This window comes from Peromyscus californicus, unplaced genomic scaffold (assembly GCF_007827085.1).
Source record: "Peromyscus californicus insignis strain IS unplaced genomic scaffold, ASM782708v3 Scaffold_5__1_contigs__length_169319896, whole genome shotgun sequence".
In the NCBI taxonomy this organism is placed as follows: domain Eukaryota; kingdom Metazoa; phylum Chordata; class Mammalia; order Rodentia; family Cricetidae; genus Peromyscus; species Peromyscus californicus.
The window spans coordinates 104,163-130,029 of record NW_026294573.1 but is presented as its reverse complement, the minus strand read 5'-3'; the positions used below and the strand labels follow the sequence as shown (position 1 = coordinate 130,029).

General features: G+C 44.0%; 3 protein-coding genes across 14 annotated transcripts in view; 1 reads left to right on the top strand and 2 right to left on the bottom strand.

Moving 5' to 3' along the window:
* Agrn (agrin) overlaps positions 1-930 on the bottom strand; it is a 32,814-nt gene extending 31,884 nt beyond the window's left edge. For 7 of the 8 annotated variants that reach the window (XM_052716657.1, XM_052716661.1, XM_052716659.1 and 4 more), the window contains exon 1: positions 642-930. In XM_052716657.1, the coding sequence (XP_052572617.1) occupies positions 642-848 (207 nt within the window). In that variant the 5' untranslated portion in view covers positions 849-930. The remainder of the gene's footprint in view (positions 1-641) is intronic. The other variant, XM_052716662.1, reaches the window with a different exon arrangement.
* The window catches only part of Perm1 (PPARGC1 and ESRR induced regulator, muscle 1), a 51,303-nt gene that overhangs the window by 10,351 nt on the left and 15,085 nt on the right, over positions 1-25,867 (top strand). For 2 of the 5 annotated variants that reach the window (XR_008213729.1, XR_008213730.1), the window contains exons 2-3: positions 10,540-10,840; positions 13,841-14,139. The exons of 1 other annotated variant lie outside the window; for it this stretch is intronic. The gene's annotated coding sequence lies outside the window, so the exon portion shown is untranslated. Of the gene's footprint in view, positions 1-7,976; positions 8,942-10,539; positions 10,841-13,840; positions 14,140-25,867 lie in introns of those variants that run through there. 2 more of the 5 variants (XR_008213728.1, XM_052716669.1) reach the window with 2 other exon arrangements.
* Positions 1,038-4,228, bottom strand: Isg15 (ISG15 ubiquitin like modifier). The gene is made up of 2 exons (XM_052716676.1): positions 3,887-4,228; positions 1,038-3,252 (listed from the first exon to the last, which is right to left on the bottom strand). Exons 1-2 carry the CDS (start codon positions 3,887-3,889, stop codon positions 2,710-2,712), a joined length of 546 nt encoding a protein of 181 aa, XP_052572636.1. The 5' UTR covers positions 3,890-4,228; the 3' UTR covers positions 1,038-2,709.

The following is a 25,867-nucleotide window of genomic DNA, read 5'->3' as shown; positions in this document are numbered from 1 at the left end:
GACTCTTCTACTGTATTGTAAGAGAAACCCAGTTCTCCCAGAACGGAGCACCTGCCCCTGCTCCCTGTGCACGGGAGACTCAACCATGGCCCATCTCTCTGCTCTTGCTCCACCGAAACCCAGTCATTGCAGCACCTTACGCAGGTTCCTCGGACTTGTGGCTTAGACTACGCACCCATTCCTCTCTGCGGACCACCCCTTCTCGCCCTGGTAGAGGCCTCATCACAGTCTGAGTCCATCCCCACTTCACACCTCCCCAAACTCTATTCCTTTCCTTTGGCGAGGGTGTACACTTGTTTCCAACGAGAGGGGCTTTGGACAAGGGTGGAGGGGGGGCAGCCACTACTGCAACTAGGGCCTGGGCACCGTGAGAAGAACCACAGCGGCCCCGCAGTAACTTTCGCCCTGAGCTGCAGAGTTTTCCGGGACCTGGTGCCCCACCCGCAAGCTTGGCGGTCGCCAAGGGAGCTCGAGCTGGGGTTACAGAAGCGTTCCGGTCTCGTTCCCACGGCTTGGGGCCGGGGTCCCAGCAGGGCGGCCGGCACGCGAAGGGCGGGCCTCCGGGCTGGGAACCACGGGGAAAGGGCCCCCGGCTGGGATTCCAGAGGGCTGGGGTCTCGTGGGGTCTTGCCGGGGCCCACCTTGCACGAGTACGTGTGCTGCACCGGGTCCACGTTGAGGATCTCCTCCACCGTGCCGGTGAGCACCACATTCGCCTCCTCCTCGCGCCGCTCCAGGGCGCGCTCCGGGCACGTCCCGCTGGCGCCGGGCAGGGTGCGCTCGGCCACCACCAAGAGCAGCAGCAGTGGTAGCAGCGGGGCCGGGCAACACAGCCGCAGGCTGGCCATGGCGCAGCCTAGGACGGCGGAAGGCGGCCGGGAGAGCGCGCGGGATGGACCGTTCAGGGGGCAGGACAGAACTGGACCGCAGCGGAGGAGGTGGGAGGGCGGACGGCGTGGGGGCGGGCCAGGGGCGGGAACTGAGCAACGCCGCCCCTCCCCCTGGGAGCTCAGCCCGCCTCCTCTCCCTACGACCCGCGCGGGCAGGGAACAAAGCCCGGAGACTGCGGCGCCGAGTTGAGGCTGGGGCCCCGGCCGGGTGGGTGGCGGGCCGCCTTGGGGGAGGGGAAGGTGGGGCGCCAGGCGCCCCTCCCCCGTCCGCCCAAACTGCCCACCCACCAGGAAATGCAGCTGAAATCAGGTTAATATATAATCTAGGAGCGACGTGCCGGGGCGCCGGGAGCGGCAGGGCTTTCTGAGTAGGAAAGACTACCGGAGCTGGACCTCCGGTTGCCCTTGAGTCGGCCCCACAGCGGGATTGCTCACCGAGCTCCCGCACCAGTACGGGGCCCACCGTAGGGTCTAAGGCGGCCCAGTAGCGCTACGCCCCCTGCCGGTGGCCTTTCCGCGGTGACTGGTCTGAATTGCGCTCAGACCCGCCTACCTGCCCTCTGGCTGGGTAGGGCAATGGGATGCCCCTTGTCGGCCTATGGCTACCTTCTCTTGTCTTGCTGCGGAACCTACCACGACCCCGCTTCCTTCCCCTCCCCGTCTGTGGACTAGCACATCTCCAACTTGGCCTGGCTAGGTACAGGGTATAAACTGAGGCTCAGGGAACGCTGGATCTGCAGAAGGTTGAAGAAAAAAAGAAAAGACTGCTTTCTTTTCACAAGACCAGGGTTGCTGTGCCTTTGAACCAGAAGCTAGAGTAAAGTGTGGGTGGCAGAAGCTCTTCCTCCTGAGAAAGACTCTACCACCAGGACCCTGGCAGGCTTCAGGGAGGGGGGTGGTCCGTGAAGGTTTGAGGTCACATCTACACAGTGGACACCAGCATTGCTAGATCTAGGGTCACCTTACCCAGATATGCACAAGAACACCAACCAGAAATGGGGGCTTCTGAATCTCCACTCAAATTCTCTTTAAAGGTCTAAAGGTTGAAGTGTAAGGCCCCCAGGGCCATTGAGGTACTTGTCCTGACTTGCTTGTGCCTTAGGCTGCCTCAAAGCCTTAGTAAGTACATACAGGAGGAAAAGATAAGAGAAAGAAATATCAGGCAGGAAGGGGATGAAGCTTTTCCAAATTGGGTGCCTCCTATCTGCGATATGATTTCCTTTGTGGACAGGTGAGCCCCCAATTCCAGGTGCCCCCTTACCTGCCAATAATGGCCTCTTTATAGCTCTGATGAGGTGTATTTGCTAACCACCATGTCCTAAACAGCAACTGACTGATGTGAGTAGAGAGGCCCTGTCCTGCCCTTCTGAGGACTAGTGTAGGTGAGACTAGGAACACCCACAGAAGAATACACCACCCTCCACAGCCCACCCAGGCAGGTCCAAGAACATTCCTTCACTATTTCCAAAGGATCTGGTAAGCAACTGGTCCCATTAGGAGCCTCATCCTGTTACTGGTAGGACCTACCTTGACCTGTCCCTGAGTCAGATATAGAGATGGGGACCAGTTGTTGAGGGGCTGGATGAGGCTCAGAACTGGGTCCCAGAAAAAAAAAATTTCTTTCTCTAGAAGTGAGTTACCAAAGGATTTCAAAGGGGAATTCTCTCACTAGGCTCTGTGAAATCCTGTCCCTTAACTTGGCAACCCAAGGCCTTATCACAATAGAAGGACCTGGATTCTTTCACCTGACCTCAGTAGAGATGTAGAAGAGAAGGCAACAGATGGACATTTCTGACAAGCAGACAGGAGGCAGAACTTTTCATTGGATCACCCTTTTATTACCAACATTGGCTCTGGATAGAGGCCTTAGGCATAGCATATCATCCCCCCCCCCCCCCCCCCCCCGCAGGTGCAAATTCATGAACACTGTGCACTGGGGCGTTAGGCCATACTCCCCCAGTGGCTGTTTGTCTTCCATGTGCCTTCCCTCAAAGCTCAGCCAAAATTGGTCTTCCTGTACTTGCTCCTGCTGGGACACCTGCCTCTTAAGCTCTGCCACCGTCTGTGTCAGCCGGACTTCATAGATACTGCTGCGGCCCCTTTCATTCCTCACCAGGATGTTCAGAGGGTTGTTACAATTCTGTACCATCAGCATGACTGTACTGCCAGGGCACAGGCCCTGGCTGATGAGGGTAACGCCCTCTTGTAGCTTCTCACCACTTGGGTGGACCAGGCGGTGCTGGAAAGCTGGCACACCAGTCTTCTGGGCAATCTGCCTCTTCAGTTCTGACACCGTCATGGAGTTAGTCAGGGACACCAGGAACTCTTCACCCCCCAGCATCTTCACCTTCAGGTCCCGGGTCTGCAGGCATCACATGGGTTTAGCAGTGGTTCTCAACCTTTCTAACGCTGTGACCCTTTAAAACAGTTCTCATGGTGTGGTGACCCCCAACCACAAAATTATTTTCCTTGCTGCTTCATAACTAATTTTGCTACTGTTATGAGTCGTAGTGTGAATATCTGATATGCAGGATCTCTGATATGCAATTCCTGTGAAAGGGCTGTTTGACCCCAATTGGGGTCTCGATCCACAGGTGAGAACTATTAGTTTAGAGACTCTTCTGGCACCGTTACTGGGAGTTACTCCATCCAAAGCACTGGTCATAGGACCAGTTCCCATACCCCACCCCCACCCTCTCCTCCATCAAAGGAGACCATCCAGGTATGGGGATGATACAGTTCTAGAGGGCCAGCCTCCTACAACCATCATGTTGTTTCAGTTCACCCACCAAGATATCCTTCTGGGTCCAGCCCTAAGGGATCTAGGACTGGTAGCTGAGCAAACAAGGAACCTAGTCCCTCCCTAGTAGTGATCTTTGAGCAGCTGTATTCTGTTTCCACACTGTGACAATTCTGCATCTGGAAGACCCTATCAAAGAATGGAGGAAAGTCAGCTAGAATGGAATCCATCTGCCTCTGCCCCAAATTGGACTCACCATGGCTGTAGGCTTTAGCACTAGGTCCCCTGCAGGAACTGAGGAGTTTGCTTGTCTCAGCTTCTAGCTGCTCTCTCTCACAGCCAGAGGCTGGGTCCTCTCTCTTAAGTGTGTGAGCTGTGGGTGTCAAGAGGCGGAGTCTCCAGAAGTCAGAGCTGCCTTCTGTTTCAGTTTCTTTTTCCCAAGGCATACATTCAATGAGTGGGAAAAACAAAACTGAATGAAAAGAAACTAGCTGGGAAGGAAAGAGACTGGCTCTCGGGGGTCAAGGCCACAATGAGGCCTGTGTACTCTGAAACTCTCTAAATATTCAGCATTTCAGGTCCTTTACAAGGCATGTAGAAGGCATAACAGGAACTAATAATAGGAAACTTATTTTTCATTTATCAACTTGGAAATTAGTTATCTTGGAAAAAGTCACAATAATTAATTCAGAAGTTGCACAAAGTAATGGCAATCAGAACTGCCCAAAGACAGTTATTAGTTTAGGACAATAGTTATTGGGCAGGAGGTAGGGGTTATGGGAAGCATTTTGTTGTTTTTGTTGTTGTTTTCAGACAGGGTTTCTCTATGTTGCCCTGGGTGTCCTGGAACTTGCTCTGTAGACCAGGCCGGCCTCAAACTCACAGAGATCTGCCTCCTGAGTGCTGGGATTAAAGGCATGTGCTGCAGCCACCACCACCACCCGGCTAGTAGGAAGTATTTCTATCCTAGAAGGGTTTATTAAGACCTTATTGCTTACATAAAGAGGCATTGATTGAGTCAGATGGGTTTGTTTTTGAGATAGTCTTGCTGTGCAGTCCATGCTGGCTTCAAACTCACTATGAAACTGGCCTTAAACTGATCCTCCTGTCTTTCCTGCCCAAATTCTGAGATTACAGTCATGTATTATCTGTGCTGATTTCTGCACTGCTGGGGATGGAACCCAGAACTTCATGCATGCTAAGTAAGTACTTGAACAACTGAGTTATATACTTAGTCCTCAGATTTTTTTAAGGTTTATTTTTAATTATGTGGATATGGGGTGGGGGTTTGTATGTGCATATGTGTGGTGATATTGTGTTCCCCAAAATATTGTGCACCCTAATAAACTTATCTGGGGTCAGAGAACAGAACAGCCATAATATTAAACATAGAGGTTAGGCAGTGGTAGCACACGCCTTTAATGCTAGCCTTCTGGAGGCAGAGATCCATCTGGATCTCTGTAAGTTTAAAGCCATACTGGCAACAGCCAGGCATGGTGACTCATACCTTTAATCCCAGGAAGTGAGCCTTTAATCCCAGGAAGTGATGGCAGGAGGCAGAAAGGTATATAAGGCATGAGGACCAGGAACTAGAGTTCGTTAAGCTTTTAGGCTTTTGAGCAGCACAGTTCAGCTGAGAGCCATCCCGACTGAGGAAACAGGATCAGCTGAGGAATTGGTGAGTTGAGGAAGCTGTGGCTTGCTCTGCTTCTCTGATCTTCCAGCATTCACCCCAATACCTGGCCCTGGGTTTGTTCTTTATTAATAAGACCAGTTAAGATTCCTGCTACACATATGTGAGTACAGGTACCCTTGGAGTCTAGAAGAAGGAATCGGATATATAAATATTGTTCATGTATTTATTTTGCATGTATGTATGAATATATGTGCTTGTACATGTGGAGGTCAGAGATTAATGTTGAGTGTCTTCTTCAATCATTTTCTACATAGTCATCTCCCCAGCCCAATATCAAACATTTTTAAAGGAGTAGGATCTTACTTTTCTTTCTAATGACTATATGAACAAAGACAACCCATTTCACAAGTAAATTTTAACCATCAGTTTGGCAACCAGAGAGGGGATGGGGTTCCTGAGGCCTCTTTCTTCTATGTCCCCCTGTAGCTTGAGTTTTCCTGCCTGGCCCACAGTCAGGACAAATCTTTGTCACCCGCCAGTCCCACAGCCGCTCAGACCCAACCAAGTAAACACAGAGACTTATATTGCTTACAAACTGTATGGCCGTGGCAGGCTTCTTGCTAACTGTTCTTATAGCTTAAATTAATCCATTTTCATAAATCTATACCTTGCCACATGGCTCGTGGCTTACCAGCATCTTCACATGCTGCTTGTCATCTTGGCGGCTGGCAGTGTCTCTCTGACTCAGCCTTCCACTTCCCAACTTTATTCTCCTCCTTGTCCCGCCTATACTTTCTGCCTAGCCAATGGCCAATCAGTGTTTTATTTATTGACCAATCAGAGCAACACATTTGCCATACAGCACATCCCACAGCATATCCCCACCCCACCCCCACTTGTCTGGTCTCTGCAGGAGGCAGAGGTCAGAGGTATTCCAGATAGACACCTTCCTAAGGCTCAGCATAAGCCCACAGCTGAGAATGTGACAGCCCAGCCTTGCTGTCAACCCAAGGCATGGGTGTGTGTGTTGGGGGGGGGGGGGTCGGCATGTTAGACATCTGTTTGCCACCCATCTCCAGTCCTAGCAAGAGTGGCTCTCGAGGTATAGTTCAGCACTGGGATAATAAAAGGGCTTCCTAGAGCTGAGAAGAATTCTTTTAGGTATAAACTAGGACCAGACTTAGGATTGGCCTCAGAGAAAGAGAGATAGCTTCTGGGAAGGTACCTAGGTATGGTCTTTTTCAAGGATTTTGGAACAGGCATTGGTTAGAGGCCACCTTCCAGTCATCAACCTCACACACTAGGTGGATGAAAACTTTTTCCCCCCAGCACCAGCTGGCTTACTCTGTTATCCAGAAAAGCTCCTCAAGGGCCCTGTCCTGCAATCCCTAGAGTTTCCCTTCCATTCCTTCTCTTCTTCACTGTGTTCCCTTTCTAGAATACTCTGGGAGTGTCATTCCCTCTACCTGGCCTCTTGAAAGTTTCCTTCTCTCTGAAGAACCAATTGTTGAAGGCTTTGGAACCACCAAATAGAAGTGGCATTTTCTCTAACCCAACAAACTAGTCACTTACTTTCTGTGGCTTGCTAAGACAGATTTGAAACAGAAGTAGGGTGTCTAGCCCCCTGTGGTCTTAGGCCACCACCATTGAATGAATATATGCAGGCAGCTGCCAGGCTATTCTGTGATTGAGAACCCGAGTTTTGTAATATCTGTATGCCCTGCAGTGTAACTCAGAATAAAAACAATAGCAACCATGAAAACAATAATGGCCCTGTTTTTCTTGTTCTCCTTTGGAAAAAAAAAAAAAACAAAGATTTTAAATTTTTAAATTTTTTTTTTTGGGGGGGGGTGTGTTTTGAGGCAGTATGTCACTCACCATGTAGCTCCGGCTGTCCTACAACTCACTCTGTAGACCAGGCTGGCCTTGGACTCACAGAAATCTGCTTGCCTCTGTCTCCTGAGAGCTGGGATTAAAGGCACATGCAACTATACCCAGCTGGTCCTCATTTTTTTTTAGTTCTTTGCTGGACTTAGTTACCAGTGGGCTGATCCAGAATATATCATTAACTCCATGACATCATCCCATCTGGTTTGTCACCACTGACAGACATCTTTATCCTTACGTTGCATGAAGTTGTCCTTCCACTTGCCCTGCAGTATCAGATAGCTAACGTGGACCAGCTGACCCCCCCCCCACTAGTCTCAGTGGCTGGTGTTGCTTCATCTTTCTACCAAAGTTTGTTCCTAGGCCTCTGTGTTTCAGGCTCCTTGTTGGAAACTGCATGGCTCATGAGCAAATGGTGTTCAGTTGAGCAGACAAGGGGCAGACTTGAAACTGCTCGAGCCTTGGATGGGACCTCGAGGAGACACAATGGGTCCAGGCTTCGCAGTCCTGAAAATCTGTCTTTTAGCCTTTGGAGAAATTTCCTTCTGGATTTCCTACGAGGTGATTATGAACTGCATCCCATATCCACCGTACTTCCTCTCCAAAGGGAAATAAGCCAGAAGCCTCCACCCGGCTCACTACTTCGATTCCCTAACCAGAGGGCCCCTTTTGGTGCTCTGTCCTCATGCTAGTGGACTTTGGCCTCCGGTCCTGAGGGTGAGGATGGGGAGGTGTGTTTGGGGGGGGAGCTGCACATAACAGCAAGAGGGGGCGGGCCCACAGGCCAGGCCGAAGGCTGGCCCTCCCATTGGCTGAGAGGAGTGTGGGAACTGAAGCCAAGTAGGATTCACAGGCCCCGCAGCTCCACTGCTTTTTTAAAGCCCTCAATGCACAGGCTCGAGGTTCAAGTTTGTAGGAGTGCACCAACTCTGCACTCACTAGACCGCCTGGTGCATTTTGCCGGTGGACGTTTCAGGGAAGCCGAGCACTTCACCACTCGCAGGAGCTCTGACCAGCCCTAGCTGGACCCCAGACAAGTCGGACAACGCATCCGAAAACTGCAAGGTTGAGAGAGGGACAATGAAACACCAGACTCAGCCGCTGCTCCACCTAACAGTCTTCCAAGCTGGTCATGGAGAAGTGGCGGCTAGCACGCATTAATGAGAGTCTGGTTCGGCTCCAAACCATCATTCTGAAGGCGCACGGGAAGGATGTGAGCCGGACTGGGATGAAGCACTCGAAGGGTCTCCAGTTCACAGGGCTTACTGTGGCCCTCAGATCCTAAGACCCAGAGTATAGGATACTTCTGGCTTGCCACCCATTCTGTGTTCCTGTCTCCAGAGCTCCCAGCACACAAAACTGGAGACAGCTGACATCCTGGAGATGACCGTGAGACATCTTCAGATCCTACACGGCCCAGTGACAGGTGGGGTGTGGGTGACACTATGTGGAGGTGAGAGGTGTGTAGGATCACCACCGCAAGAACTGATTCCTGCTTTTGGTGCTGCAGCAGCGGCACTGCGCCGACCCTGAGATCCTGGGCAAGTACTGGGCTGTTTTGAAAAAGTGCCTCTTTGAGATGAACTTTTTCCTGGCTAGCTGTGAGGGTGTCCCAGCGGGCGTGTGCCCCCACTTACTTGGCCACCTGGTGGCCTGCCTGCACCAGCTAGAACTCAGGCGTAGTGCTGCATCGCTGTTTCCAGCCTCAGAAGCTGAGGCACCTAAGGTACCCACGTGGCTCCCTGCTGCTGTCACTCCATGGAGCTCCTCTCCGCGTTGCTAACTCTGGTAACCTCCTGTTGCTTTCGGAACAGGTCCTCAGGGCTATGACTGATCCTGGAGGTTGTGGTGGGGATGAAGTGTGGTCTGTCCTAGGGCTGCATGCAGGCTTGACACCTAGACTGTACCAGAGAATATTTACAGAGTTGTGTTGTGGTTTTATTTTGTTTCATCTTGTGAACGGTGAGTTCAGTAGTACCACTTCCTAGTTCCAGCAGCCCTGACCCAGTTCATTTCTCAAGCCCCACTCACTGCAAGACTGCCCTTCATCCAGCTTGGGCATGTATGAACGTACCCCTGGTACTCCAGGGTTAGCTTTGCTTTGTTCAGTGGTGGAGTCTGCAACACCCCTTCAGATATAATAGGTGCTCCAAGAGGGGCAGCCGGGAAGGTGACAGTTACCAAGCTTTGCAGAATGTATCTCAGTGAGGGAAGGTGGTTGGGGAAAAGGTTTTTTTTCCTAATTAAAAAAAAAAAAGTGTGTGTGTGTGTGTGTGTGTGTGTGTGTGTGTGTGTTATGCATGTGAGTGTGCTAGTATGTAGCCATGGGCACACATACAGAAGACAGAGTAAGACATTGGATGTCTTCTATGGTTCTCTGGATTATTGCCTTAAGACAGGATCTCTCATTGAACTGAAAGGTGGTCCTCTTTGCTAGGCTGTCTGGCCTTTGAGCTCTCAGAATATATCAATCCCTGTCCCCCAATCCCCGGGCTGGGGTTTCAGGCAGTGTAGTAATGTCTGACTTTTTTTTTTTTTTTTTTTTGGTTTTTCAAGACAGGGTTTCTCTGTGTAGCTTTGCGCCTTTCCTGGAACTCGCTTTGGAGACCAGGCTGGCCTTGAACTCACAGAGATCTGCCTGCCTCTGCCTCCCGAGTGCTGGGATTAAAGGCGTGCGCCACCACTGCCCGGCCATGTCTGACTTATTACATAGGTGTTAGGAGTTTGAATTCAGTTCCCCTTGCTTGTAGAACAAGCACTCTTACTAACCATCTCCTTAGCCCTGGTACTACTGGACATGGTGGCACATGCTTGGGAGGCAGAGGCAGATATGATTTTGAGGTCAGCTTGGTCTACATAGTGAGTTTTAGGTCAGGGAGTTCCAGGCCAGCCAGAGATACACAGTGAGACCTGTCTTTAAAAAAAAAAAAAAAAGTAATTTTTTCACTCTTCTCTAGACCCTGGAAGGTGATCTGTGTGAAGTTGTGCTGCACTTGGGGGAGGGTTGACTTCTTCTGCCTTGAAACCTCAATTTTGGCTATTTGGATTCTGTTTTATTCTCATGGTTAAGCACAAAGATATCAGCTTCTAACCAGGTTGAGCTCCCCCTCACCCAGCTTAAGTTCCCCTACCTGCAACACAGGTAGGGGTCCTTGGCATGACAGCCTGTCAAGGACACCTCATTCCTAGACTCAAGAGAGACTCTTGAGGTGTCAAGGACTTGCTGCACACCTAGTGGAAGAGGATTGGGGTTCTTCTCTGTGTTATCCTGATCAATGGCATCTGGATGCTACTGAGGCTAAGAGGCACCAAGCTAGAATGCATTGGAAACTCACCCTCACTTCACAAATTCACCATTCTACTGTTCGTGCCTCTTCTGCCCTCAGAGTTGCTACTGAGTGCTATGATTTCCTTGTGTAAGGGGATGGCTGCCATCACAAGTTCAGCCTGCAGAGTATCTTGTGAGCCACATGGGAGCTGCATCCAGGCTACCATGAAGTAAGCCAAGTAACTCTACTACAGGTTGATCTACCAGCTCCTCCAATAGGCTATCTCTGGATCTTCTTGTGACGAACTGTACACACCCGGGAGAAATTGCTAAGTCTTTGCTCAACTTGTCACCCCTGCTTGCCCTACTGCTTTCCATCTTCCTGAATTTCTATGGGCTGGAGCCAGTGATCCTGAACGGTAGGTACCATGTGGAATAGGTGTTGTACCCTTCAGACCTGAGGGAAGGGGGACAATGGTACTAAGGAACTAAGTGGAAGATCTTCTTGAAAGAAAAGTCAGTGTGGGAGGTGGGAACTGCTCAGTACAGAAGGGAAGGGGGAGGTGAGGGCCTGCTTGGATCAAGGCCTCACCTTGTGGTGTAGTTTTTCCTGTGTGCCTCCTGGACCTGCAGCTGGTCAGACCCAAATAAACACACAGAGGCTTATATTAATTGTAACTGCTTGGCCATTAGCTCAGGCTTATTACTGACTAGCTCTTATACTTAAATTCAGCCCATTTTTGTTAATCTATATGTTGCCACATGTTCTGTGGCTTTACTGTGTGCCATTACATGCTGCTTTCTGGATGGCTGACTGGCATCTCCTGACTCTGCTCTTCCTCTTCCCAGCATTCCTTTAGTCTGCTTGCCCTGCCTATACTTCCTGCCTGGCTACTGGCCAATCAGCATTTTGTTAAACCAGTGCACAAAAGCATTATCCCTCAGCATTTCCCTTTTTCTGTCTAAACAAAAATGAAGGTTTTAATTTTAACATAGTAAAATTACATGTAATAGAACAGTTATCAAGCAGTAATTACAGTTATAATATCTAGTCTATTTGTATTTGGAAAAATTAAAGAAAATATTCTATCTATCCTGTATTTGTGAGTCTAAAGTTTCATATCTAATTTATCTTTTATCATAATCAAGGAAAATTACAATTATAACTATCTAGTCTTCAACTACATCAAAGACCCCAGGAGGATATAATATTACCTAAGTATACAGGAAGAACATTGTAAGCAACTTCCAAAAATCTAGACTGAAAGAGACAGCTGGCTACCTGGACAGTCATCCAAAATTCCTCTGCAACATTGGGGCATCCATCTTCAGCCTGTAGGCCTAGTCTCTCAGTCATGTTTTCCTGTGTCCTGTAGAATGTCTGGCATTCTTCTTCTGCAAAGCAGGAACCTGAAGGACCATTTCATCTTGCAAAGTTCAGTGGTCACCTTCCAACGGGTTCTGCTTGTCCAGTTTATATAACATTTTGTCAAGCAGTCCAGGCAAGAACAGTCTCTTGCCCAAAAGGCAAATGCCCCCAAAACAAAAAACCAAACCAAACCAAACAAACAAACAAAAAAAGGAGTTTCAATCAGGTATGGTGGTGCACACCTTTGATCCCAGAACTTGAAAGGAAGAGGCAGGAAGATCTCTGTGAGTCTGAGGCCAGCCTGGTCTATATAGTGAGCTCCAAGACAGGCAGGACCACATACAGAGGCCCTGTTTCAAAGAAACAAACAAACAAGTAGGAGTTTTAGCTGGGCGTGCTGGGACACACATTTAATTCTAGCACTTGGGAGGTGGAGGCAGGTGGATCTCTGTAAACCTAGTCCACTTATTGAGTTCCAGGCTAGCCTGAGCTATATTGTGAAACTGTGTCTAAGAAGAAGAAGAGGAGGAGAAGGAGGAAGAAGAGGAAGAAGAAGACAGTAAGAGCTACAACTATGGGTGGTAGCACACACATTTGTTTGTTTATCTTGGCTTTTTTGAGACAGGGTCTCACTATGTAGCTCTGGCTTTTCTGGAACTCACGATGTAGACCAGGCTGGCTTCAAACTCACAGAGGTCATCCTGAAGAGACACCAGCCCACTTGAGCATGTGGCTCTGGCAGGCCATGCCCTTCTCCCTGTTCCCTCTGCCTTGCTAAAAACCATTAGATTATACCCCCAAAGCCAGCCAAAAAGGTCTATTTTCTTATTTGGCCACTTCTTCCTGAGGCTGACTACCAAAGTCCAGCAATCAGAAGCCCCCTTTGGCTCACCTAATTAACATGCCCAGTTAAAAATTAAACACCTTGCTGGTGGTACACACCTTTAATCACAACACTCAGGAGGCAGAGGCAGGTGGATCTCTGTGAGTTCGAGGCCAGCCTGGTCTACAGAGGGAGTCCAAGAGAGCCAGAACTGCTTCACAGAGAAACCCTGTCTCAGAAAACAAAATTTAAACACCTCATCCTAATTTGGGGTTTCCCGGTTTATAACTGCCATTTGCCTGTGTGCTACATCCGTTTCCCCTCTATCCAGAGACAGTTCTTTGTCCCCTTCCCCCTTTCCCTTGTCCCTTTCCTCTTCTCCCTCATCCCCTATCTCCTTTACCACCACATTCCAGCCCATCATAACACAGCCTTCCTCTTCTCCTCCTCTTAAAAATGACACCTGCAAGGTAATTTGCTGCTGTTTTTTCTGCCTGAGTCCGAAAGCAGACTTTTCTTTTCTGCTTAATAAAGGATCGCTCTGTGAAAATAGGTGTTTGGGTGTGGTTTGTGCCTAATCCGGTGTCTAGAAGGGAGTCTCCCCCAGTGCAAGAGTTCCCTTCACTTCCTGCCTCTACCTCCCAGGCGCTAAGAAAAGTCTGCACCACAATACTTGTATTTAACGGCACACATTTGTAATCCTAGTACTTAGGAGGCTGATGCAGGAGACACTCAGTTCTGAGGCTAGCTTTGACCATATAGCAGACCTTGACTCTGATTAAACCAACCAACCAACAAACAAATAAATAAATAAATCTGCTTTCAAAAATATATTTTTAAAAAATGAAAGAAACTATAGACTAGGGAAAAAATTACAAACCACATATATGGTGCTATAGTTTAGGTCTGAAATATGTTCTAAAGTCTCTTTTACCTGTGTTGACTTTATCCCCCTGACTGGCACTACTGAAAGGTAGTGAAACCTTTAAGAGTGGGCCACTATTGTATAACAGTTTCCTTCTAGATCAAAACATTCTCGGTTGTTCAGGGAAGATCTTTAAACAGGAAGTTAAACAACTCAAAATAGCTTCAGGAAGTCTCTAAAACTGATCAGATTTAGTAGGCCAGAGTAAGCAATCAAAGCTGAGTCTTCCTCAGAGGTGGCAGAGCCAAGTTGCAAATAAGACGCTCAGCAAACTGAGCTGCAAAAGAAGTCTCTCGTTGCAGAGAAAATCCAGATGAGCCAAGCTGCAGTGACTCTGAGAAGCAGCAGAAACCAGTCAAGCTGTTTGGAAGAGATTTAGACCATCTGAGGCACCTGGAAAAGACACTCTCCAACCTGTTGAACTGCCTGCCGGCTGTTCAGTGTGCTCTAGGTTCCTAGCTTTGTGAGCTGTCATCCGTGCTGGGGGTGAACTTTGGTGATGCAGCTAGCGGTCTTTGAGTCATTTCTGCTCCTATAAGTAACCCCTCACCCATATTCCCATAAGTGACTCCAATAAAGCTCATTGATTTACCAAGTTGGACTTTAGTGGTATCTGTACTTTTGTCTATCATGGGTTCTCTGTCTAGGGTGAGTAGGAGTGTAAGTGTTGTGTCTCCCCAGGAAAAGTTTTGTCATACAACAGCCAGTGAGTTAGCTCAGTGGGTAAGAGTGATTGCTCCCAAGCCTGATGACCTGAGTTTCATTCCTGACATCCAACTCCCACAAGTTGTCCTCTGACCTCTACATGCATGCCATGGCATGTGCATACCCACATATACATACAAAATAAGTAAGCATAAAAACTGGTGAGCATGGTTGTCTTAGTTAGGGTGTCTATTGCTGTGACAAAACACCATGACCAAAAGCAAGTTGTGGGGAACAGGGTTTATTCAACTTACACTTCACCAGTGAAGGAAGTCAGGACAGGAACTCAAATAGGGCAGAATCCTGGAGGCAGGAGCTGATGCAGAGGCCATGGATGGGTGCTGCTTACTGACTGCTCAGACTGCTTTCTTTTTTTCTTTTGCTTTCTTTCTTTTCTTTTTCTTTTTTTCTTTTTTTTTTTTTTTTTTTTTTTTTTTTTTTTTTTTTTTTGCATATGTGCTGCCAGAGTGAGCACTCAGCCTTCTTTCTTATAGAACCCAGGACTACCAGCCAAGGGATGGAACCACCCATATGGGATGGGCCCTCCCTTATCAATAACTAATTAGGAAAATGCCTTATAGCTGCATCTTATGAATCAATCAAATAAGTTTCCATCCTTGCAGATAACTCTAGTTTGTGTGTCAAGTTGACATAAGACCAGCCAGAACAATGGTAATATATACCTTTAATCTCAGCATTCAGAAGGCAAAGGCAGGCAGATCTCTGAATTTGCCAGTCTCAGACTCTCTTTAGAAACTATAGAATTTGGGGCTCGAGAGATGGCTCAGTGGTTAAGAGCACTGGTTGCTCTTCCAGAGAGTCTGGGTTCAATTCCCAGCACCCACATGGCAGCTCACACCTGTCTGTAACTCCAGTTCCAAGGCTTCTGATACCCTCACACAGACATAGATGCAGGCAAAATACCAATGAACATAAAATAAAATTAGGACATAATAAAAAAAAGGAACTCAAGAATTTTATTTACCTTTATTTTTTTTATTTTATTTTTTGAGAAATGGGGTTGCTTTATAGCCCTGGCTGGCTTGGAACTTGTTATGTAGATCAGGCAGACTTCAAATCACAAAGATCTGCCTGCTTCTGCCTTCTGAGTGCTGGGCCACCACACCTGGCCCCCAATTTTTAAACATGATAAATGTAAACCAACTGTGGGGATTCACATTTGTAATTTCAGAACTCAAGAGTCTAAGGCAGCAAGATTCCCTTGAGTTTGAAGCCATTGTGGTCCACAATGTGAGACCCTGTCTCAAAAAACAAATCTGATAATTGCAATAGTGTGGATGAACCTAAAAAAAAAAAGACTACTCTTTCACACAGTACAAATACATATATACTGTATATGAAGTAGAATAAGGTAGAAAGGTGAAGCGTAAATAAATCTAATACAGCTTATCAATAAAAACCGGGAATCAGATATTGGGGTAAAACCTGAAAGATCAGAGAAGCAAGGAAGCAGCCACAGTCACTTCCTACATCTCCCAATCCCGCAACCAAAAGGGCTGACATCCTGTCTCTGCCCTGCCTTATCACTTCCTGCTCCTCTCTGTACAGACCTCCAGACCTCTATGATTAACTAGTGGCTAGCTCTGCCCTCTGACTCCAAGCAAACTTTGTCAGAACACATACAAAATATCACACATTTCCCTCTTTTTGTATAAATAAAAAGAGGTTTTAATTAACACAGAAAAGCTATATACAATAAATATAATAACTATATACAAATATATAAGGCAATAATTACATTAACAATATCTAGTCCATCAGCAATTGACAAATTCAGAGAAAATACTCCATTATCTATCCTATCTTGATGAGTGTGGTGATATTTTGTTTGTGGTCTAACAAATAAAGCTTGCCTAAAGATCAGTGTGCAGAGCTAAGCCACTAGCCACAGAGGTCAGGCAGTGGTGGCATACACCTTTAATCCCAGCACTCCAGAGGCCAAGGCTGATGAATCTCTGTGAGTTCAAGGCTACCCTGGGCTACACAAGATTGATCCAGTCTAAAAGAGAAGCAGAGCCAGGCAGTGGTGGCACACACCTTTGATCCCAGCACTTGGGATCTCACACCTTTAATCCCAGCACTAAGGAGGTGGAGACAGGAAGTGATATGGCTGGGTGGAGAGAGGAATTTAAGGTGGAAGGAGACAGGAGCTCACAGACTGAGGAGTTGGTGAGGTAAGAGGTGGTGGCTGTGGCTTGCTCTGCTTCTCTGATCTTTCAGCATTTACCCCAGTATCTGGCTCTGGGTTTTTATTATTAAGACCAATTAGGATTCGTGCTACAGGTGAGTCCAAAGTGTTGTACCTAATTCACTTTCTATCCTAACTTGCATTACTAACCCCAAACTATCTTTTTATGTCTCTCAACCTTGTATACTTTACACCTCTTTGTGAGTTTCTTTTCTGAATTTAGTAACAAGGAAAACTATAACTATCTGTCTTCAACTCCAACAGAGACTTGAGAAGGATATAATATTACCTGAGTAAACAGAAAGTGCAACTTCCAAAATTAAGAAATGACAGAAACAGCTGGGTGCCTGGACAGTCACCCACAGTTCCTCTTCAATGTTGAGGCATTCATCTTCGGCCTAAAGGCTTAGAATATCTGACAGACTTTTCTATGAAGAAGGATTTTTTAAAGGGCTGTCCTACCCTGTCTTGGCAAAGTTTGGCAGTCACTTTCTTTTCTGTCCTGCTTGTCCAATTTGGACAACATATTGTCAGCAGTTGAGTCAAGGACATTTTCTTGCCCAGTGGCTAAATTTTGCCACAAAGAGAAATGGAGTTTCTTTGATGCCCATCATCTTTTCTGAAGTAGATTGGTGCTGCCAGGAGCAGACATGTCTCATTGTCATTTAAAAAAAAAACCACACACACACACACACACACAAAAACCCCTATGTTATTAAAACATCTTAAATGCCAAATTCTGTAGATCTCTGAAGTGTTTGAAGACTACCTATCTATCTAAACTATATCTCTGTTTGACCTTGAAAACATACCTAACCTGACTACATGTTTAATTGTAATAGGTGACTAACTACTAACCTGCATTTCTTTATTATCCTAAATAGTTTATAATAATAACTTTCAAGGACTTGAAATTTACATTACATTGTTAAACTGTATAGGTACAATACCTTGAACAAGAGTAGAAACATATGTACAGTATGTTCTAACAAAATAACCTTAAAATTTGTATCAATATACAAAAATCCATATCAATGTAAAATATTTAAGACTAGTATTTGCTTCTTTGGTTTAAAAGTAGATTCAATAATCTGCCCTTTTATCCTGTTCCTATAGCCCCCTTTTTCTTTTTAGAATGAGATCCCTGAGTGTAGCTGGAGTTTTCTCTCCGGGTCCCGCCAAGTCCCAGCAGTCCAACAGCCCACTTATAAAATAAACACACAAATGCTTATATTATTTACAAACTGTATGGCCATGGCAGGCTTCTCGCTAACTGTTCTTATATCTTAAATTAACCCATTTCTATAAATCTATACCTTGCCACGTGGCTCATGGCTTACCGGCATCTTCACATGTTGCTTGTCATGGCAGCAGCTGGCAGTGTCTCCCTCACTCAGCCTTCCACTTCCCAGAATTCTCCTCTCTCCTTGTCCCGCCTATACTTCCTGCCTGGCCACTGGCCAATCAGTGTTTTATTTATACAGACCGATATCCACAGCACCTGAGTCTAATCTCCTTGTTGAGATTTTTTTCCTGACCATTACCAATAACAACTTGTAACCAACCCCCTAAACTAAGACAAATATCTATAACCCACTGAACAACAAAAAACTGCCCATCCCACCTCTTGGGAATATGAACATTGTATTCTTAAAATTACTTCCTGCTGTCTGGGGGTGATGGAATCTTTAGGGGACCCTGAAAAAAAATTGGGATAATTGTCAAGTCCTGGGAGAGCTAGCTGTATCATTTGTTGTCCAGTCTCTGTGTAATGGGAAAGTGCAGGGCTTATGTCAAGTCCTGGCTAGAGTAGTCTGTGAGGCTGGACCATCTCAGCTAGCCACCTTGAAATTGTCCTGAGCAGTTTGTAGTCCAAAGTCAATCTTTAGGTGGCACTTTTTCAGCTTAGAGGTGTTATCATAGTCCCGGTGGTATCATCATTGTGAGGCCCTATCCTCCTTTTGGAGACTTCAAAGGTTACTGTTAGGCATGGTCATGGTTCACTGCAGAAAATGTAAACATGTTAAGTGTCATATGTAATGGGATGCAGGTAAAACCATGGACCATGTGGCAATACATAGATTAATAGTTATGGGTTAATTTAAGATATAAGACTTAGGGGTGGGAGGAGGGAGGAGATGGGATCTGTGGGTGGTATGTAGAATGAGTAGAAAATTTCTTAATAAAGAAAAACGAAAAAAAGATATGAGTTAGCTAGCAAGAGGCCTGCCATAGACTATACAGTTTGAAAATAATATAAGATCAAGCAGCTACAGGACATGGGTGGGAGAGATTCGTCCCAACCACAGGACTAGAGAAATCTTCCAGCTACATTTGGCTGCCCAATGTGTTGGTTCAACTTTCCACCTAAAACTTGAAAGAACTTAAAAAAGATTCTAAAATGGAGCTAAAAAATCTTCCTAGTGTGTCTCTCAGGCCAGCCATGGCCTGCAGGCTTGAGCTACACTATGGTGGGTTCATGGCATGTGAGCTTGACCTGTAGCATGGCGGATTCCTACCACGGTACACAAAGCTGTCTCCAAGCCATGCAATATGCTGCATGGTAGATTTAGCTTTTGCTAGTAAAAAAAAAAAAAAAAAAAAAAAAAAAAAGGTTTCTGGGCTACATACTGCTGGTTGGAGGCATGGACCCACTGCCTCCCAGAGTCAGTCGAGAGCATGACTCCCAGAGCTGGAGTTGAATTACCTCCACCATGTTGAAAAGCATCAGGGTAGAGTCCACAGCCAAGGCTGCCGCTTTAGTCCTAAACACTGTTTGGCAGTTTAAATCTCTCCAGGTCAAAGAAGGATTACAGATTCACAATAAGTCAGATTCAGATGAAACAAAACGCTAAATGGTTTACATTATATGTAAAAATGTACATAGGCTTGGAAGAGAGAGGAAAAGGAATATATGCAGTTATTTAAATAAATAGTTTTAAAAAATAAAGTCTTGCTGGGCCGTGGTGGCACATGTCTTTAATCCCAGCACACAGGAGGCAGAGGCAGGTGGATCTCTGTGAGTTTGAGGCCAGCCTGGTCTACAGAGTGAGTTCTAGGACAGGCTCCAAACAACACAGAGAAACCTTGTCTCAGAAAAACCAAAAATTAAATAAATTAAAAAAATAAAGTCTTTTAAAGAGACAGTAAAAGTAATATAAAAAAATAAGCCACATAAAGATGGAAATCACACACAAAGTCTGGATTATATTGTCTTTGGGATTTTTTTTTTTGAGACAGGGTTTTTCTGTGTAGTTTTGGTGGATCTCACTCTGTAGACCAGGCTGGCCTCGAGCTCACAGAGATCCACCTGGCTCTGTCTCCTGAGTGCTTGGATTAAAGGTGTGCCCTACCATTGTCTGACTGTCTTTGGGATTTTTAACTTCAGAAAGACATTTGATTGTAAAGACTGCCAAGTTAAACCAAAATATATATTGTAAAGATATTTTGACTTCAAAATTTGTGTCTAAGAACATATTACTTTGGAAAAGAGGTTCTGCTTTTAATTCCACAGAAGATGAGAACCTATGGATTGCTTCTAGGCTAATATGGTTTGATCAGCCAAGACCGCCTGAGAGGTCTCCAGATGATCTAATATTCAGAACAGCTTCAAGGCAACAGGCTCAGATAATACAACATCACAGACTATTCCAGTCAGGACTTGATCATAATTCTTAATTTTCCCAGGATCCCCATAAGATTGCTACAGCCCTCAACCAGCAGGAAGTAGTATGAGAAGCTACGTCCAAATTCCCAAAAGGTTGTTTATAAATGTTTATTTTTATTTAAAGGAGATTGATTATAAATACAATCTCTTTTTAAAGAAGAAAACAGGATATAGATATGATAGGATGAAAGGATAGATTATTGAGTCTACTTTTAAAGAGCAACAACTTATTTTAAATGTTTTACATTGCTATGGATTTCAGTTTATTGATACAAATTTAAAGTTAATTTTGTTATACTGTATGTATAGTTCTACTCTTGTTTAAGGTATTATGTTTGTGTAGCTCATTTGAAATTCTAGTGTATAATTAAGAAATACAGATTAATAATTAGTCATCCACAATAATCAAACTTATAGTCATGTTAGTTAAGTTTTCTAGGTATACATAGATATATTTCAATTAGGTAGGTAATCTTCAAATACGTCAAATACTTATAGAATATGACATTTAAAATGTTTTAAGAACTTTGACTTTTGGCCAGACGGTGGTGGCGCATGCCTTTAATCCCAGCACTCAGGAGGCAGAGGCAGGTGGATCTCCGTGAGTTTGAGGCCAGCCTGGTCTACAGAGTGAGTTCTAGGAACGGTGCAAAGCTATACAGAGAAACCCTGTCTCAACACCCCCCCCCCCCAAAAAAAAAAAACCAAAAAAAAAAAAACTTTGACTTTTCTGGACATTGAGATATGTCTGCTCCTGGCAGCACCAATTTACTTCAAAGAGAAAGATGGGCATCGAAGACACTCTATATGGAGTTTATCTTCTTCTTGACAAAAATAGCCATTTGGGCAAGAAACTGCTCTTGCCTGGACTGCTGATAATATGCCATATAAACTGGACAAGCAGGACCCATAGGAAGGTGACCACTGAACTTTGCAAGGCAAAATAGTTCTTCAGGTTCCTGCTTCACAGAGGAGACTGCCAAATATTCTACAGGACACAGGGAGAAGCAACTAAAAAAACTCTAGACCTATTGGCTGAAGATGGATGCCCCAACATTACAGAGGAACTTTGGATGACTGTCTAGGCAGGCAGCTGTCTCTGTCATTTCCAGAATTTTGGAAGTTGCTTACAATGCATTTCCTGTTTACTTAGATAATATTATATCCTTCTGAGGTCTTTGATATAGTTGAAGACTAGATATAATTATAATTTTCCTTGGTTATGATAAAAGATAAGTTAGATATGAAACCTTAGACTCACAAATAAAGGATAAACAGAATATTTTCTTTGAATTTGCAAAATATAGACTAGATATTGTAACTGTAATTCTTGCTTGATAACTGTTTTGTTATATGTAATTTTTACATGTTAAAGTTAAAACCTTCCTTTTTGATTAGACAAAAAAGGGAAGTGCTGTGAGATGTCTTTCTGTATGCTGTGAATATATGTTGCTCTGACTGGTTGATAAATACAGCTGTTTGGCAAATGGTGAAGCAAAACAAGGTTAGGCGGTACATTCCAACTGGAGATAGACAGGAAGAAGAAAGGCAGAAGGGAATAGATATGAGCCAGCCACCCAAGGAGCAACATATAATAGGATGCAGGTAAAGCCACGGAATATGTGGTGATACATAGATTAATAGTTACGGGTTAATTTAAGATATAAGAGCTAGCTAGCAAGAGGCCTGCTATAGACTATACAGTTTGTAAATAATATAAGCCTTTGTGTATTTATTTGAGACCAAGCAGGTGCACAATGCAGGTGGGAGAGATTCATCCCAACTGTAGGGCCTGGGCAGGATGGAGAAATCTTCCAGCTACAGTCATATGCAGCAGATCTCAGAAGTTAAAGGACCATACATCCGGAGTACAAAAACTTAATTCCTAGTCTGATAGAGACTCAAACTTGAAAGCATGTACAGGAAATTAGATGAAGCATTTTTTCTAGAATTAGTTTTCTATATGACCATTAATATCATGACAAAAAGTTGAAATATATATATTAATTTCACACATTTTGAGATAATATTTATACTTTAAGAAAAGTTTTAAAGAGTCAAATAAAACCAAAGGATTATGAAATTAGTGACAATAGCCTCTTAATTTTAGTTTTTCTTCTATCCCATATCAGGCAGCTCTTCTGAAATGAGACAGAGATTTTGGATTTTCCTTTTTTTTTTTTATTTTTATTTTTTGGTTTTTTTGAGACAGGGTTTCTCTGTGTAGCTTTGTGCCTTTCCTAGAACTCACTTGGTAGCCCAGGCTGGCCTTGAACTCACAGAGATCCACCTGCCTCTGCCTCCCAAGTGCTGGGATTAAAGGCATGGGCCATCACTGCCTGGCTGGATTTTCCTTTTAACAAGTATGCTTGGGTTTAGAGAAGGAGAGAGCCACGCTCCAACTCCAAAGCCAGTTTTAATTTTTAGTTGAACTGGAACTTTAAAAAAAAAGATCATTTGCATTATGTGTCTGTGGAGAACAGCATAAACAAACATTTGGGAAGATTTATGACATTTTATCATGTTGGAAATGTGATATACCAATAGGCCAATTTATTCTTTTTCTTGAGACGTTTTCTCTGGATGATTCATCTTTTTTCTTCAGATGTCTCATTTTTCTAGTGGTCTTCAGATTCCTTAGTTGGATGCCTTCATTCTCCTGAAAGACAAAAACAAAATGCTATCCAATCCTAACTTTGAGGAGTTTCCCTTTTGGCAAGTTATATCTGATCAAATGAAAAGCATTTGTTAATCTTATAAATTAGTTTAGATTGAATGGTATGGTGGTTAATGAACTGTCACCTCTTCTAGTCAAGAAGTCTCTCTTGTTCAAATTTAATTTTTATCAATTTTGATGGTATCCATAGCTTTTCCTCTCCTGTGGAAACAAAAGCAAAACCTCTTCCCCAACATAACACATATCTGGTTTCCATTCTGAGGTCAGCACATCTTTAAAGTATACAGGCTGATTTAATCACATAGTTTTTTTTCTATTATCCAATGTCTCTCCATAGCTGTCATTTCTTTCTCATTAGCATTTAGAAAATTTAAAGTTAATAAAGCATTATGCAGTCTATCTCTGAGGTTCTTTATTACCCCTTTCTATTTAGTAAGCTCTATCCTTTAGAGTTCGATTTGATCTTTCCATAACTGCTTGTCCTGTAGAATTGTGTGGTATACCTGTAATATGATTTATGTTGTAATAAGCAAAAAACTGTTTCATTTTACTAGAGTCATATGCTGGAGCATTATCAGACATAATTTGTACAGATATCCCTATGATGGCCATAACTTCTAACAAATGTGTGATTATAGAACCAACCTTTTCGGAACTCAAAGCAGTTGCTCATTGAAATCCTGAATATGTATCTGTGGTGTGGTGTACATATTTTAATTTTCCAAACTCTGCAAAATGAAGCATGTCCATTTGCCAAATTTCATTTCTTTGAGTACCCTTTGGGTTACTTCCTTCAGGTAGTGGAGTTTGGTTATACAAGGAACAAGTAGGACATTTTCTTATAATTTCCTTGGCTTGTTGTCAAGTGATAGAAAAATCTTTTTTCAAACCCTTGCTATTGACATAGTATTTTTTTTTTTTTTTGGTTTTTCGAGACAGGGTTTCTCTGTGTAGCTTTGCGCCTTTCCTGGAACTCGCTTTGGAGACCAGGCTGGCCTCGAACTCACAGAGATCCGCCTGGCTCTGCCTCCCGAGTGCTGGGATTAAAGGCGTGCGCCACCACCGCCCGGCTGACATAGTATTTTTTAATGAAATACTGAGGCTTCTAGCACATTTCCTACCAATAGTTGATCAATTTTATTATTACCTTGTGCTAGATGGCCTGGTAGAACTGTATGAGATCTAATATGTGTTATATGTAAGGGATGATTTCTATTTCTGATTATTTCTTATAACTGAATAAATAACAATGTCAATTCTGTATCATATGGAATAAATTCAGCAGTTTCAATATGTAAAACAACTCTTTCTGCATATTGAGAGTCAGTAACTATATTAAGGGGTTCTAGAAAATCTAATAATACCATGAGAATAGCATATAATTCTGACTTTTGAACAGAATCATAAGGACTTTGAGCCACTTTATTCAAATTTCCTGTTTTATAATCTGCCTTTCCTGATTTGTTTGCATCAGTATAGAATGTAGGGGCTCCAGAAATTGGTGTTTCCCATACAATATGAGGAAGGATCCAATTAGTTTTCTTTATAAATTGCATTCTTTTGCTTTTGGAATATTTGTTGCTAATTTCTCCCAAAAAATTACTGCAGGCTCTTTGCCAATGTTCATTTTTCTGCCCTTTAAGAGGAAAATTCAGCATTAGTAAAAGGTATTACAATTTCTGCTGGGTCTATTCCTGCTAATTGATGAAGTCTCAATTTTCTTTTTAGAATCAGCTTGGAAATTTTTCTACATAGGTCTTTAATTTTTTACTCTCTATGTGCGGTAAAAATACCCATTCTAAGATTTTATCTTCCCTCTGCATTAAAATCCCTGTAGGGGAGTGTGTAGAAGGTAAAATAACCAGAATGCAATAAAGCTCTGGGTCCAAACAATCCGTGTGTACATCCTGTAATTTCTTTTCTGCCAAAGCCAATTCTCTCTCAGCTACAGCTGATAATTTTCTTGGACTATTTAAGTCCTTGTCACCCTATAAGGTTTGAAACAAATTACTCAGTTCTTGAGTTGCTAATCCAATTGTGGGTCATAGCTAGTTGATGTCTCCCAGGAATTTTTGAAAGTCATTGAGAGTCCACAATTCATCTATCCTGATTTGTACCTTTTGGGGTTAAATTTTTTAACCTATTTTATATCCTAGGTAATTAATAGAATCTCCTCTTTGTATTTTTTTCAGGAGCAATTTGTAATCACCAACAAGGCAAATTTTTCTTTACTTTTTCAAACATTTTCTCTAAAGTATCTACATTTGAATCAGCTAGTAAGATATTATTCATGTAATGGTAAATTATAGATTGAGGAAACTGTACATAAACTATTTCCAATGGCTGTCATACAAAATATTGGTACAGAGTGGGGTTGTTTAACATCCTTTGTGGGAGACTCTTCTATTGATATCTCTTAACAGGCTGAGAATTATTATAAGTAGGCACCATGAAGGCAAACTTTTTTCTATACTTTTCTTGTAAAGGTATAATGAAGAAACAGCCCTTTAAATCAGTAACTATAATAGACCATCCTTTAGGTAATAGAGAAGGCAGGGGAATTCCAGGCTGTAGAGAGCCTAACACAGCCTGAGAGGCCAGCTCCCAGAACAGCTCTGGGATAGCAAAAAGAAATGTCAGCAGAGTAGCAAGGCTTAGGAAAAAACTCTTATCTGTCTAAAAGTCTTTAGGAAAAAACTCACACCTTTTGAAGATAACTTTCTTTATTACTGCATCTTGAAAAATTCTGTCTTCACACAGTTACATTCTTTACATACACCTATATATCTCTCTTTACATACATGTATCTCTCTCCTACACAGCCATACATCTCTATACACAGTTACATCTATTTTCACATGGCTACACATCTTTCTTTTACATACATTTCTCTTTTACATCTCTTTTCTATACAGCCTCATCTTCCTTGTCTCCACATAGTTACAAATCACCACACAGCCACAGCTATACATCTCATTTACATAGCTTTCTCACCATACAGCTCTTTACACAGTTCCTTCACACAGCTCCTCTACATAGCAGCTGTTCCTTAACACAGCTCTCTCTCTTTC